The sequence below is a fragment of the Aedes albopictus genome, chromosome 2, assembly GCF_035046485.1.
Source record: "Aedes albopictus strain Foshan chromosome 2, AalbF5, whole genome shotgun sequence".
NCBI classification, from domain to species: domain Eukaryota; kingdom Metazoa; phylum Arthropoda; class Insecta; order Diptera; family Culicidae; genus Aedes; species Aedes albopictus.
The window spans coordinates 349,341,764-349,356,480 of record NC_085137.1 but is presented as its reverse complement, the minus strand read 5'-3'; the positions used below and the strand labels follow the sequence as shown (position 1 = coordinate 349,356,480).

The following is a 14,717-nucleotide window of genomic DNA, read 5'->3' as shown; positions in this document are numbered from 1 at the left end:
TCTATGTACATATGTATTTCTTTTGAAATTCCACCGAGATTCCTCCAGAGATTCTTCATGTATTTCTTCAAATATTTCTGAAGAAACTGCTCCAAGAGTTTTCTTTGGAATTTGATCAGTGAATCTTCTAGAAATTTATCGAAAAAAAACGTCAGTAGACTCTTTTAGAAATTCCTCTTTGGTTTTTCTTCACAAATTCAGACATTTTCTCGGGAGATCTTTCAGAAAAGATTTTTTTTTTTTTTTCAGTAGTTCCTCCGGGTATTCCATCAGAAGCTTTTTCAGGAATTCCTCCAGACAAACCTCCAAGGGCTTCTTTGGAAATTCCTTCAAAGATTCATTCAAGAATTCTTTCACTTAATTTTTATGCAATTTCTGGAAAAATTCCTGTAAAAATTCTTGGAGTAATATTTGAAATTACTCCAGCAGGAATCGCTGAAAGAATTCCAGGATATATTTCTGACGCCTGAAGAAATCGTCGTAGGAGTTTCTGCAGGAATCTCTGACGGAATTTTTCAAGGAATTCTTAAAGGTAAATGAGTTGCTGAAAAACTCAATGGAAATTCTTGGAGTAATTTCTATTAGAAATACTTAAGAAAATATTTGAATAAAGCCCTGGATGTTTTTCAATTTTTGGAAAAAAATGTAGAACCCACTGTACAATTTTAGGAGTGTTCTAATAAAAAAATGAAGGAGGATACTCCAGGAAAAATGTGACCACATGTGTTTAATTTCAATTTTCCAATGCATCATAATTTACCATGTTGCCTATCAGACCAGGACCACTATGAAATAAAAGAAAAGTGTGTGCGTTATATTTCAAGTTTATTCACGTTTAGTTTTCTTTTGCTGTCTTGCTTTTCGACGCAGCACCAGCACCATAATCTTCACTGGAGCTAGCAATACTATGAGACCTGCCAGCACCAGCGGCACCATAACGTCAAAGGAATACTTTACGGACCAATCTAATCGAACCGCATTCGATTGCAGAACTTGCGACGTTGGATTACGAAGAACCCACTCCACCCACCAGATGGCACGCTCCAACGGTGACTCTTTCTGATCTCGGAAGACCTTCGAGAGGAGAGACATGTTCTCGCGATAGCTGGTTGTGATAGAAAATAATTGATATGTAACATGATTTGGAAATAGGAAGAAACTTTGCTACTGACCTTTCGTTTGTCATCACTTCCCTAATAGCACCGGCAAGCTCGCTACTCTTCACATTTTTAATAGACAGCCTTTTTCCCGCACCTTGCGCGATGCAGTAATTTATGTTTTGGAATTGGTCAGCGAATACAGGGAAGCCGATGATCGGCACTCCGTGCCAAACAGCATCCTGGGTACTGAGGAGACCGCTGTGTGTGATGAAAAGTTTAATATTGGGATGGGCAAGCAAATCATTTTGAGGCATCCACTTTCTTATGTACACGTTCTTTGGCACTTCAATTGGCATGGCATCGGATTCAAACTTCCACAGAAATTGATATTCTGGGAATTGGCCCATAGCGTTCAGGATTTCGATTATTCTCTCATCACCCAGTAAATCGCTGCGGATATTGGTACCGAGCGAGAATAGAATCACACCATTTTTTGCAGCTTCTACGATCTTCTTAAGATCTTCCGGTAGCTCTTTGGGCTTAACAATCTGCATTCCACCTACTGAGATAACATTTGGCACCGATGGTTCTGTATACTGAATTGCTGGGTCTGAGTTCAACAGGATAATGCGAGCATCTCTGTCAAGTTCCCCAACGTACGGAATATCTGGAACTACTTTGCGCACTATTTTGTCTACTTTTGGGTACGTCTCGTAAGTTCTGAAAAGCTCTACATAGTGATTATACAAAAAGTTTGTAAAACGCTGACGGTAACTCATGCTGTGAGGCATATCCAACGCATAATCCGGGACTGATCCTGAATAAGAATAGGCGCCGGATAACATGCTCGTCGTCGACAGTCCGTTGAAAGCTGTTGCTCCAATATATGGAGGTCTTCCAAATTTGTGTTGTGTAACGGCAGACAAGCATGGCCCATTCAGATAGTCGCTAATTATCACATCGAATTTGAACTCACTTGGGTAGTCTAACAATTGCCTTAGACCTTTCGCATTTAGTGTTAGTTCACAGCCCAGCATCACGTATTGATTGAACATGGCTAAAGATGTAAATGGATTCATTTCTCCCATTTCAAACAGCTCGCTGCCTAGTTCCATTTCCTCATGTAGACCTTCATAAACACCTTCTAATTTGATGTATGATAAATTTGGTAAAGAACTTTCTTCAACATCGACACTTAACGCCGTAACATTATGTCCTTTGGCAGCCAGTCCATTTATCAACGCTTTATGCCTGAAAATACAAGTTCGATCAAAATGTGTTATACACGACACCCACCAGTACTTTTACCAAATGAAGTGACTTGGCGATGGCACTCCATCTATGTACAGAACATTTGCAGCCAGTGTTGAACTGCAAATTGCTGTTAACAATAAAACCACGCTCCACGACATGCTTTCTTTACTGATGATGTTTCCTCCGAAGTATTCGGAAAGCCGGTCAATTCACTACTGATTGAATTTCCAAACTTTTGAAATATCTATCAAGCAACTGTCACTGAATTGTTATCTCTAATGTATAAATCCCACACACACTGCACACCAAATAAACAGCTGATAATTGTGTTCCATATATGGTTTGTGGGAGATAACAAATCGGAATCTCGAGAAATTATCAATCTTTTTTTACGGACCGAGTGCATCTGTATCTAACATTTTTAAGACATCTTATCAGTATTAAAAGGTTGGATGAAAAAAAATTAAGAAACTGTTGGTCATCCATAACTTTAGCATATCATGTTCAAGATATGAAAAGCAGGTGAACAAAAGTTATCATTATTACAGAGGTTCTCAAACTTTTCCAATTTATCTGACACATTCCTTCCTTCAGTTTACTTCCAGGGACACCGCCAGAAGTTCCTTTGGGGATTCCTTAAAGATTCATCAAAAATTATTTGAAATGTTTACAGAAAGCAGTTTTTAAGATTCTTCTTAATAATTGAAGGGATCCTTTAAAAATTTCTTCAAGAATTCCTCCAAATATTTTTTTCAGAAATTCCCACAAAAATTTTCTTGGGCACTTCTGCAGGAGTTTCTCAATATGTTTCTCAAAAGATTGATCTTGATCCTGCTCCACGGGTTTCCTCAGATTTTTTCTTCCAAAATTTCTCCTGGGATTCGTTAAGGTTTTTTTTTAGAAAATCCATTGCATAAGTACATGCTTGTTTCCATGTTTTACTTCAAAGATTTCAGCAGCAATTTAAAAAATAAAATAAAAGGAAGAAGGAAAAAATAATTTCTCCAGGGTTTTTTAGGAGCTCCTTCAAGCGTTTCTTCAAAAAGTCTCGCGTGTAGTATCATACAGGCGAATCCACAATGATCGATTACTCTTCATCGATTTTCTCTTTGGGGTTTTCCGGGAAATACAATCAGTGTTCGGATGATCTCTTGATGGTTTTCGGTACAGGACGACTAGGACTAGCATCTAGAACAATGAAAATAACGGAAAAATAATTACCGACCAAGTTATTGACCAAAGAGAAAGTCGACGAAGAGAAATCGATCATTGTAGATACCCCATTTAATAATAAGCGCGAGAAGTGCTTCTAGAAGATTCTTTCACAAAGATTTTATTTTTTCAGATATTTTTCTAGAGGTTTCGTCAAGAAATGCAGACTTTTATTATAGTAACTTTAAAAAAAAATTTGCACCTCTAGAGATTTCTTCAGGTATTACTCCGTTTATTTGGGGATTTTCTTGGGCATTTATTTGAAATTTTATCTAGCAAGTTCGCAAGTGATTCTTTGGATGTTTTTTAAAAATTTTCTCCAATAGTGCCTTCAGGTTTTTCTTGCAGGCTTTGGATTTATTTAGACCTTCCTACGGGGATTCTCTAAGATTTTTTTTCCAAAGATTTTCTAAATTCTCCAAAACCTATTCCTTTGTGTGTTCTTTGGAATTTTCCATGATTTTTTTTCTAAATTTTTTTGCAGAATTTTCAAAAATAAAAAAAAATCATGCTGAAATTTCTGAAGAAATCCTTAAAATTCTGAAGAAGTCTCTGGAGATAAAAATATCTCCTCAAAGGAATTTCAGAAGGAATCCCAGAAAATAACTGCTGAAATAAACCCTGAGGTGTTTCGCAATCAGGAAGGCGAACTCTGCCCTGAAGATGAAGCTTGAACCTTTCATTCCATAATTGAATGAGCTCAGTTCAGCAAAACTTCATATTTCGGATTTTTGGTAGTGAACATTTTTTTAGGAAATTCCCTATAGATGTCTTTTTTTTTCCTCCCCTGTTGGGGAAATTAAGCCACTGCGTCCAATGGCTGAACTTTTGTGGCATGTCCCGTTTTGATATTCGCATCTAGCCAGCTAATAACCATTTGTCAAGTAATCAGCTACTGCCACGACGCGTCGTCTCCCAGTCAGGTGCAATGGAATTGATAAACTCCAAGACCTTCACAGGTTTTGCAGACCAGATCTCACTGGGTTGCAAGCAACCACTATTTAGAAATCTTTGCCTGCGCATGTATAAAGCACCACAACTGCAAAGCAGATGTTCCGAGGTTTCACGTTCCGTATTACAGAAACGACAGATATCACTCTGAGTATGGCCAATATTTTTCAAGTGATACCTGCTCGGGCAGTGTCCAGTTACTAGGCCAGTGTATGTACATAGAGCTCTCTTGTTGAGCTCTAAGAGCTTTTTGGTTTTATAAGCATTTGGTGTTATAAATCGTTTTGACTGATTGCAATTTTTGACGTCCATCCAATTGGATATCACCCTCTGCTCAGCCCAGCGTTTCAGGTCCATTTTAATTGTACAGTTTGATATACCACAGAATGGTTCTGGGCCAGCAAACTGCAAATTGGAACCACTTTTAGCAAGCTCGTCTGCCATTTCATTCCCTTCAATGCCACAGTGACCTGGAACCCAATATAAGTTTACTGAATTCCCTTGGCACAGCCTGCGCAGTGAAAGAATGCATTCCCAGACAAGCTTTGAAGTACATTTGTAAGCGCACAATGCTTTTAGTGCAACTTGACTATCTGAGAAAATACAAATATTTGCATATCTGTATTTTCTCTCAAGGCAGATATTTGCGCATTTCAAAATAGCAAGAATCTCTGCTTGAAACACCGTAGGATAGTGTCCCATCGCCACTGAAATTTGTATTCCAGGGCCGTAGATTCCTGCTCCCGTTTTTATTCCAACTTTTGAGCCATCTGTAAAGAATTTGATTGACCCTTGACGAACAGTGGGACCACCGACTTCCCAATCTGCACGAGTTGTTTCGTGCAACTTGTAAGGAACATCATGGTTCTCCACAGGTTTCATCCAGTCTTTAATCATTTCATTACTGGCCTATTTTGGAAGTATTGTGAAATGCTCAGGTGATCTACAAGATCACCTGGCATAAACTTTTCAACTCGTTCAAGTCTCAGCAATTCCTTTTCTGCTTCTAATTGCACGTACTCGTGCAAAGGTAGCAGATTGAGAATCGCATCTAAAGCTTTTGATGGAGTGCTTCGCATCGCTCCTGTAACAGCAAAGGACGCAAGATGTTGAATTTTCGCAAGCTTTGATTGCGTGGTAGCCTCTTTTGTTTTTGGCCACCAGACAAACGAAGCATACGTCACTTTTGGGCGGATTATGGCAGCATAAATCCACATTATCATTTTTGGTTTCAAGCCCCACTTCCTGCCAAAAGTTTTGGAGCATAACCAGAACGCACTTGTTGCCTTACCGATCACGGACTCAATTTGAGCATTCCAGTTCAGTTTAGCATCCAGTATCAAACCTAAGTATTTGACTCGATCACTAGGATGAATTTGTATCCCTCCAAGCCGAAAAGCTTTTAGGTTGATCTTCCTTCTCCTAGTGAAAGGGACAATTACGACTTTTAACGGGTTGATGCTAAGGCCCTCCTTAATACACCATGAATGTGTATAGTTTAGGGCCCTTTGCATTCTCTCCGAAACAGTTTCGTCATACTTTCCTCTCACTATTATGACTATATCGTCTGCAAAGCCCACAACTTCGAAACCTTTTTCCTTCAAGCTTCTTAGAAGATCGTCTACAACTAAGGACCACAATAGTGGTGAGAGGACTCCTCCTTGAGGGCAACCTTTCGTTGCCCTTACTGTTATAGATGAACTTCCCAGCTCAGAGGTGATTTCTCTTTTTGCAAGCACAGTATAAATCCAATGTATGATACATTGGTTGAAGTTTTTGTTCTCCATGGCACGCTTCATAGATGAATAGGAGGCATTATCAAATGCTCCTTCTATGTCTAAAAAGGCGCATAGAGCTATTTCTTTTGCTGAAAACGTTTTTTCCACTTTTGTTACTAGCGAATGAAGTGCTGTAACCGTTGACTTACCAGATTGATAAGCAAACTGGAAGTCAGATAGGGGATGCTCTTTTATGTAAGAAGAATTGATAAAATCCTTCAAAACCTTTTCCATAGTCTTCAACAAAACTGAAGAAAGACTAATTGGCCTGTATGCTTTGGGATGCGTCTTGTCTCGCTTCCCCTTTTTTGGTATAAAGATAACTTTCACAAGTCTCCATTTTGATGGAACGTAATTCAATCTTAAACTAGCCTTGAACATCTCAATTAGTGATGGTACCAACACCGCTTCTCCATTTTGAATCAGTGCTGGAAATATTCCATCAACTCCTGCAGATTTAAAAGGCTGAAAAGATCTAATTGCATTTTCCACTCTGGCCTTCGTGAAGATTTCATCAGCTAAATCTGAGGTGGTGTTTATTGTCCTAGTTGACTCCGAAGAGTTTATACTAGGACATCCTTCACCTTCCAGAGATATAGTATCATTGGAATCCACACTTAGAACCGAACCCGGAAAATGGGTTTCCATCATTAAATCCAAAGTTTCACGAGGAGTTTTGGTAAAAGCTCCATCGTCGCGCTTCAGGTTTCCCAATTCATTTGAATGATCTTTTGCGAGCGTTTTCTGTAGTCTTGCAACTACAGGAGTGCTGTTTATGTTTTCACATGTCAGCATCCAAGACTTTCTTTTAGATTTTCGTATTTCGTTGTTGTACTCAGTCAGGGCTTTCCTGTACTGAGTCCAATCTCCCGTTTGTTTCGCTCTATTGAACATTTTACGAGAAAATTTTCTAAGGCGATCCAGTTTAAAGTTCCACCATGGCACGTCTCTAGTAGAAGACGATTGTATGGTGGGACAACTTCCATTAAAGGAATTGATGATACTTTCATTTACCCTTTGAGAAAATGATTCCAACTTTTGGGTTGAATCAATAGTTTCTCCCATTGTAAATGAATGCGTATTCAACAATTCTACATATTGATCCCAGTTTGTCCTCCTGGGATTTCTAAATGCGGTTCTAGAGTAATCTCCACCACTCCAATTGAAAATTATGTGTTTATGATCAGATAGAGAAATCTCATCTGACACGTGCCAGTTTGTGATCTTGTCAAAGATTGCAGCATTGCACAGTGTTAGATCCAAGACCTCTTGTCTGATTACATTTGAGAAAGTAGGTTTATCACCATTATTGCAAATGTCTATATTGTTGGAAGACAGATACTCTAATAGTGACTCACCTCGACTGTTAATATCCGTACTACCCCAAACCGTGTGATGCGCATTGGCGTCACAGACAATGATAAACGATTTGTTGTTTTCTTTACAGAATTGAACAAATGATGCGATCTCAGGAGGAGGTACCTCAGGAACATCACCAGGAAAGTAAGCTGAAGCCACAGCGATCTCAGTTTTACCTCTAGTGGTTGGTACCTCTACCATGACCGCAACAATGTCCTTTCTGATAAACTCTGTAATAGGATAGCATTTTAACGTTTTGCGTACTAAGACAGCGGTTCTGGGAAAATCTTGTTGCTCATCATAAAATAGTTTACTATTTTGTGTCAGAACACCAAGAATCTTTCGTTTATTGGACCACGGCTCTTGAATAAGCGCAACTTCCAGTCCTTCTTTTTTAAACCTTCGACTCAACACAGCAGAAGCACCTTTTGCGTGATGAAGGTTTACCTGTACGAACTTAATTCCTGCCATAAAAAAAGTTTCATTTACCCACTTTTATTAAGCCTCGGAATTGAGACGTAAGAAAAGTGGCCGATTATCCCGGAGACAAATAAGGTCCACTGCGTCATTGCTCCGTTTAACACAGTAAGGGCAACATACTGTGGAGGGTGCCCTGGTACTCCACAGGCTCCGTTCACGGTTAAGTTTTTATTAGACCCCCCTAACCATTCATTCCTAGGCACGGTACGCTTAACACCATGAATTAGGGGTCGCTTGTTTGGTGGACTTTTACCACCGGATTAGGCAATCCGTAGTGATATTCTTAGCCAGTTGAGGTAACTGCTACCGCCACTACACGGCTATCTAGGCCGATCGGGAATAGAAATTAATATTGATGATCAACTTCTTTAGAGCATATAGATGTCTTAGGAAGTAGGAGGATTTTCTGGAAGTATTCTTGGAGAGACCTGTGAACGAATTTCTGAAAAAAAAAAAATATGAACACCTGGGAAAATGCATAGATAAGCGTCTGCAAAGATCCATAGAAAAAAAAAAAAAACTCTTGACATATTTCGATAGAAGTTTCCGTAGAAAATCTTACCAAATATTTTCAAATTTATTTCCTAAATAATCCGTGGAGAAATTAAGGGAGTTTTCCTTAGAGGAAATGCCGGAGAAATTTCTGGGCTAAGACATCTAGAAATATCTGGAAGAAACCTTGCAGGAATCTTCGTCGTTAATTAAAAAATCCGCGTAAAAATAAACCGCGTTAATTTAAAAAGCCGCGTCAATGAAAACCATGTTTTATAACTTTTAACTCAATAATTTCCTTCTTGATTTGATATTAAAAACTCTAATTTATCCACCTAGCGGTGATGGAGACTTTCTCGTGCCTTCGAAACCCCATTTCAATAAAACTCAAGCGAAATGTTAATGTATATCGCACTTTCATACAATAATTCAACAGAAATCCATTTCATGATACCAGAAATTATATCGTTTATCTGGCTTTTAATGTTTGAGCCTCAAACTCTAATGAAAAAGACGCTATCTTAGGACACCCGGAACTGGTTACGACACTACCGGCTGTCCCTAATGTGGTCCTAACCTATTTCTTTGATAACCAGTCATCAGGTTATCAGAAAAGCCGTTATTTGTTGTATAGCATGCATGGGTTTGGTACTCTTTTATATTTGGTCACATCCATCGGGACCCCTGGAACCGGTTCCGGAACACTAGCGGTTCAGATAAGGTCTGATACTGTTTTCCTGCTCACCGTTCATAAGATTATCGAAAATGCCGCTGTTTGATGTGTCGCATGCATCGGTTTGGTACTCGTTTATATTTGGCCACTTCCGGCGGAACATCCGGAACCGATTCCGGAACACTACCGGTTCATATATGGTCTGATACTGTTTTCCTGCTTACCGTTCATCAGGTTATCGAAAATGCCGCTGTTTGATGTTTCGCATGCATGGGTTTGGTTCACTTTTATATTTGGTCATTTCCAGCGCGACACCCGGAACTGGCTCCGGAATACAACCGGCTGTCCTATTTCTTTGATAACACTAGTTTACAAAATAAAACGAAAGTCGTGAACTTCTGTCAACGACCAAAATTTTTGAAGCACAATTTAGCGCTGATTTCGAAACCGTGCTTCAAAAAATTTTAAGTAGAACAGTTTTTGAGTTTTAGCTTAATATTGAGTTTTATAACTTTTTAAAATATGGAATTTACTAAAATTCAAATATCTTGCGTTTTGTTCAACCAATTTCAAATCTTTTTCCATAAATTAAAAGCTGAATACAATACCATTCGATCATCTGAATGCAGGTTTAGCGTCAGATTGATGAAATTCAAGATATTGGCAAATTTTAGAGGCGATCTCCTTAAATTTTAGCAAAATTTCCAAAAATATATGAACAAATGTATTTTTTTCAATAAGACAAAAACAGTTTAAAAATTCTTTCTCAACGTTTATTTGACATATCATATGTAGGCGAGTCACAGTAAAAAAATCAGCACAATTGGAGCATTGATTACGGAGAATGAGATGTGTGAAGTAAGCGACTTTGCTTAAAAATAGAACAAAAATCGATTTCAAATCATCAACCTTGTATGAAAAGTCGAAAAAATTTCCGCTCTACTGTAATTTTTTTCCTTTGCGTTTTCGAACTCAGGGCATGATTCTACACCAAAAATGATCATCAGCTTACCGAGTTCAAAAATGCTGTAAACTAGTGTAACCAATCATCAGGTTATCAAAAAAGCCGTTATTTGTTGTATCGCATGCATGGGTTTGATACTCTTTTATATTTGGCCACATCCGTCGGGACCTCCGGAACCGGTTCCGGAACACTACTGGTTCAGGTATGATCTAGGGTATGGTCTAATATTGTTTTCCTGCTAACCGTTCATCAGGTTATCGAAAATGCCGCTGTTTGATGTGTCGCATGCATGAGTTATGTTTAATGTGATATTTGCCCAAGTAACACACTGGACCAATCCGAACCATTTTCAATAGGAAACAATGGGACCAGATTCCGCGTCGAATGTGCCGTCGATCGGTAAAATCGGTTGATATTTGCTATCTAAAAACGAGGTGACCTTTTTTGTACACATACACACACACATACATACACACACACAGACATCATCTCAACTCGTCGAGCTGAGTCGATTGGTATATGAAACTTGCCCCTCCGGGGGCTCTATCAAAATTTCATTTTTGGAGTGAACATATAGCCTTTCGGTACACCTTAGTGTACGAGAAAGGCAAAAAACTAAATTAACTCCTGATGGAAATTCATAAGGAACCAATAGAAATCTATCTAAAAGAATTTTTGGACAGGGAATATTTGAAGGAAGCCCAAGAGAAAAGATTTCCTGTAAGAAACCTTGGTAGATTTTCAGGCCGAATTGTTGGAGCAAGTTCTAAAGAAATCTATGGATTAATTTTAGATTAAATTCATAGAAGTTTTCCTTGGGCTTGGAATCCTTGGACAAATTTATGGAGGAATCTCATAAGGAATTTTTCAAGAAATCTCCAAGAAAATTTCTAAATGAACCCTCAAAAAATTTCTGAAGTTATCTTTGTAAGAATTTCTTAACCAGTCTGTGAACAATTTTCTAAAGAAATCCTTGGAGAAACTTCTGGAGGAATCTCTGACTTTCTTAAAAAAAATCGCTGAATGCATTTCTGAAATCCGTGGATGGATTCCTGCAAAATCAATGGAGGATGTTTTAAGAAAATGCATGGAAGCTGTTTAGAAAAATTTCGAAAGGGTCATCTAACGGAAACTCCGGTGAAAAGTCAAGATGAAATTTTGCAGCGATCCATGGAAGCTGTTCTAAAGATCTTTCAAAAGAGTTCTACAGAGAAAATAAAAAATCAGGGAAGGTTTTATAAAAAAAAAATCCAAAATAATTTCTGTGGTAATCTATAAAAATAACTTTGGAGAAAACTCCAAAGGAAACTTTGAGTTTTCTAAAGAAATCAATGGAAAAAAATCCTGTAGAATTTTCAGCGAAATCTCCAGTTTTCTGAAGAATCTCTGTTAAAATTTCCGAAAAATGAGAAACTCAAGAAATCTCAGGAGAAAATTTCCGAATGAAACTTTGATAGATTTTTACAGATCCCGTAGAAGAATTTCAGGAGGAATTTGCGGGGTAATCCTTGAATAAGTTTCTGTAGACACCTCGTGACAAATTTCGGAAAAACACTGTAGGGATTTCTAATCCCTGAAAGAAGTCTCAATATCATCGAGTTTTTTTTGCACGTGTGAAGGCGCAAAAAAATTGGTAACTTTCTTGTTCTACATATATGAGGCCAGAAAAAATGCGTACACAATATATTATAGTTAAGACACAGACAAACAGACGTAACACTCTTCAAAACGGCTTGGCACATGCATTTAACGATCAATTCAAATTTCATTTGATTTTCGCGATAGTCCCACCAGATGCGCTAGTGTTCGATCGTTTTGACGTTTGCCAGTGCTGAATGATGCAAACGAAAATTACAGGAAATTTGTGTAGCAGTGTGCGTGTCAGAGAAACGTCAAATCGAAATCCATCATGGCCGACGGTGTCGCGCGCGGTTCTACCAACAGGTGGCAGTGTGCTCATGAAAATGACACCGGGCAAAAGTTTTTGACGAATTTCCTCTAAGAGTTACGTGTGTTTGTCTGTGGATAGGAGGAGAAATTTCACATTCTCTGGACATGATTATCCGGAACCGTGTCTCCTCTCACCATATGTGGCAAGCATGTGGTTACGTCCCTGGGTAGTTTCCCCCACGGTGTGTCTGGTAGAAGAAATTTATTACAAAAAAATAGGCATCGCTAATTTTTACGTTACGTGAAAGTTGACGCTTCTAGCTTTCATTCAAGCCCAACATCGAAATATTCCATCGGGGGAACTTTTTCATACAAAAATTGGGTATGTTTGTTAAGTAGAAATAGGGATTAATTTGGAACCGTTCATTTTGTATGGGGAAAAACAGTATTCTGAAAAAGTTGTTCGAGATCCCTCGGTGGATTTTTTTGAGGGACCGTGCAAATGAAAGCTGAAAGCCTCTATTTTTGAACAGCGAAAAATTTGACGATGCCTATTTTTTTGTTATAAACCTTTCCCATACACACGCCGTGCCCCGCCTTCAACAATAGATGCAGACTCTGTCGCTTCCAAATCTATGGCAAGACTCCCTCGTCCAGGCGTTTCCCGGGGCTTCTCTGCAATGACTACTTTGATGATCAGGTTCACAGTTCTACATATCGGGACATATGGCATAACCTATGGTCAAGCATTAATTACTCTCTGCATCTCTCGCCTAGGTCCTCGGAAATCCTACGAAATGAGACCAAGGACTGAAAGAGCCCCTTGATAAACCTTTCCAGCTTATTTGGAGACTACTCGGTGCGAAGCATTACACCACCGTTGAAGTATGATGTTCTCCATCTGCGAGGACTTAGGCTGGTCGCCCTTTCTTTCACCTGCTGGCGCTGTCTGCTGCTGCTTTTATCAACACTGTGGTGAACCATCAGGTGGTCGCTGTGAGTGTAGGAATCGGTCTTACCGCTAGTTCAAAATACTGGACTAAGCTGGAAACTACATATAAAAAGTTACGTCAATGATCACGGACGTCAATGATCCATGCGGACGATATCGATCTCATCGGCATCGATCGTAGGGCAGTGGAGGAATCTTATGCTCCTCTGAAGAGAAAGACAGCGAGAATAGGCTTGACGATTAACTCTACCAAGACGAAGTACATGATACCGGGTAGAGACAGAAGCAGGCCTAGTTGTGTTAGTGCTGATGCAGTGATCGAGGGGGTGTGTTTGAAGTTTTTGAAGATTTTTTTTATCTTGGAGCACTTGTGGTAGGGTATCGCGCTACTTGGGCGGTGGTTTTCTTCGTCTGTTATTTTCATCTGTTTTCCACTGTAACTCGGTCAATTTTGAACCGATTGACTTGAAATTTTGTACACGGGTAGATACTATACCTATCTCACCGCATTCCAATAATTGTGTCAATTGGTTCAAGATTGACTGAGTTATAGTGGAAAACAGACGAATATAGAAGCCACCGCCCAAGTAGCGCGATTCCCTATGTGACAATGACGTTTCCTGTGAAGTGAAAAGGCGTATTGCAGTTGCGAATCGGGCCTTTTATGGATTGCGTAACCAGCTTAGGTCCCGATACTTGCAATTGCAAACAAAATTCGCTCTGCATAAGACGCTGATTCTTCTGGTTGTCCTTTACAGTCACGAAGCGTGGACGTTAAAGGAGGTAAACCGAAAAGCTTTTGGAGTTTTTGAGTGCAAAGTGCTGCGGACAATTCTCGATGGGAAACAAGAAAATGGAGTGTGGCGCAAACGCATAAATCACGAGTCGTACCAAGTGTACGAAGATGCGAATATTGTGAAACGTATAACATACGGCAAACTTCAGTGGGCTGGACACGTAGTGCGAATGTCGGAAGAAAGAATAGCGAAAACAATATTCAGCACCCGGTAGAGATAGGCGACTTCGTGGGCAGCCGCGAACTCGCTGGCTGCACGCAGTTGAAGAAGATCTGCGATCCCTACACGTTCGGGGAAACTGGAGGAACATCGCCCAAGACCGACGAAGATGGTGCTCTACTATACGCTCGGCGTTGGAGTAAAGTTACTTTTAGCCAACAAGGTATCAAGGTGAGGTAGGTAAAACTTGAATTAAAAAACACAATAATTTTGATTATTGGTATCACATGCTAAACCTACAAACTAGCAACACGGTCAAACCAATAACCAGGGCCCTACATTTTCAATTTCAATTGAAATTTTCAGGCGAAGTTTGTAAACAATGGTGTCAATCGTCAATGGAAACAAGGCGCCGTCGTCGTCGCTCAGCCCGACTGTCATCGTCACCGATGAACCGACGGTGCTGCGTCGTCGCAGACGCCACTTTGTTTCGCACTCACAAGCTCACGTACGCTCGTTCGACATCGAATGAATTTCTCTGTTATAACTCAATTAATGAGTGTAACAATTGGCAAATCTGTGTAATGTTAATGTATGCTATGCATATTTTACTGAAATAGTTCATTACCCATAAAAATATTAAGCAAACATACATT

At 39.3% G+C, this 14,717-nt stretch overlaps 1 protein-coding gene across 1 annotated transcript; it reads right to left on the bottom strand.

The window, feature by feature from the left end:
- Positions 1-808: 808 nt before the first annotated feature.
- LOC109424170 (UDP-glucuronosyltransferase 2B20) lies at positions 809-2,618 on the bottom strand. The gene is made up of 3 exons (XM_019699259.3): positions 2,409-2,618; positions 1,173-2,351; positions 809-1,105 (listed from the first exon to the last, which is right to left on the bottom strand). The coding sequence occupies exons 1-3, from the start codon at positions 2,510-2,512 to the stop codon at positions 826-828; spliced, it is 1,563 nt and encodes a 520-aa protein (XP_019554804.3). The 5' UTR covers positions 2,513-2,618; the 3' UTR covers positions 809-825.
- Positions 2,619-14,717: the final 12,099 nt, after the last annotated feature.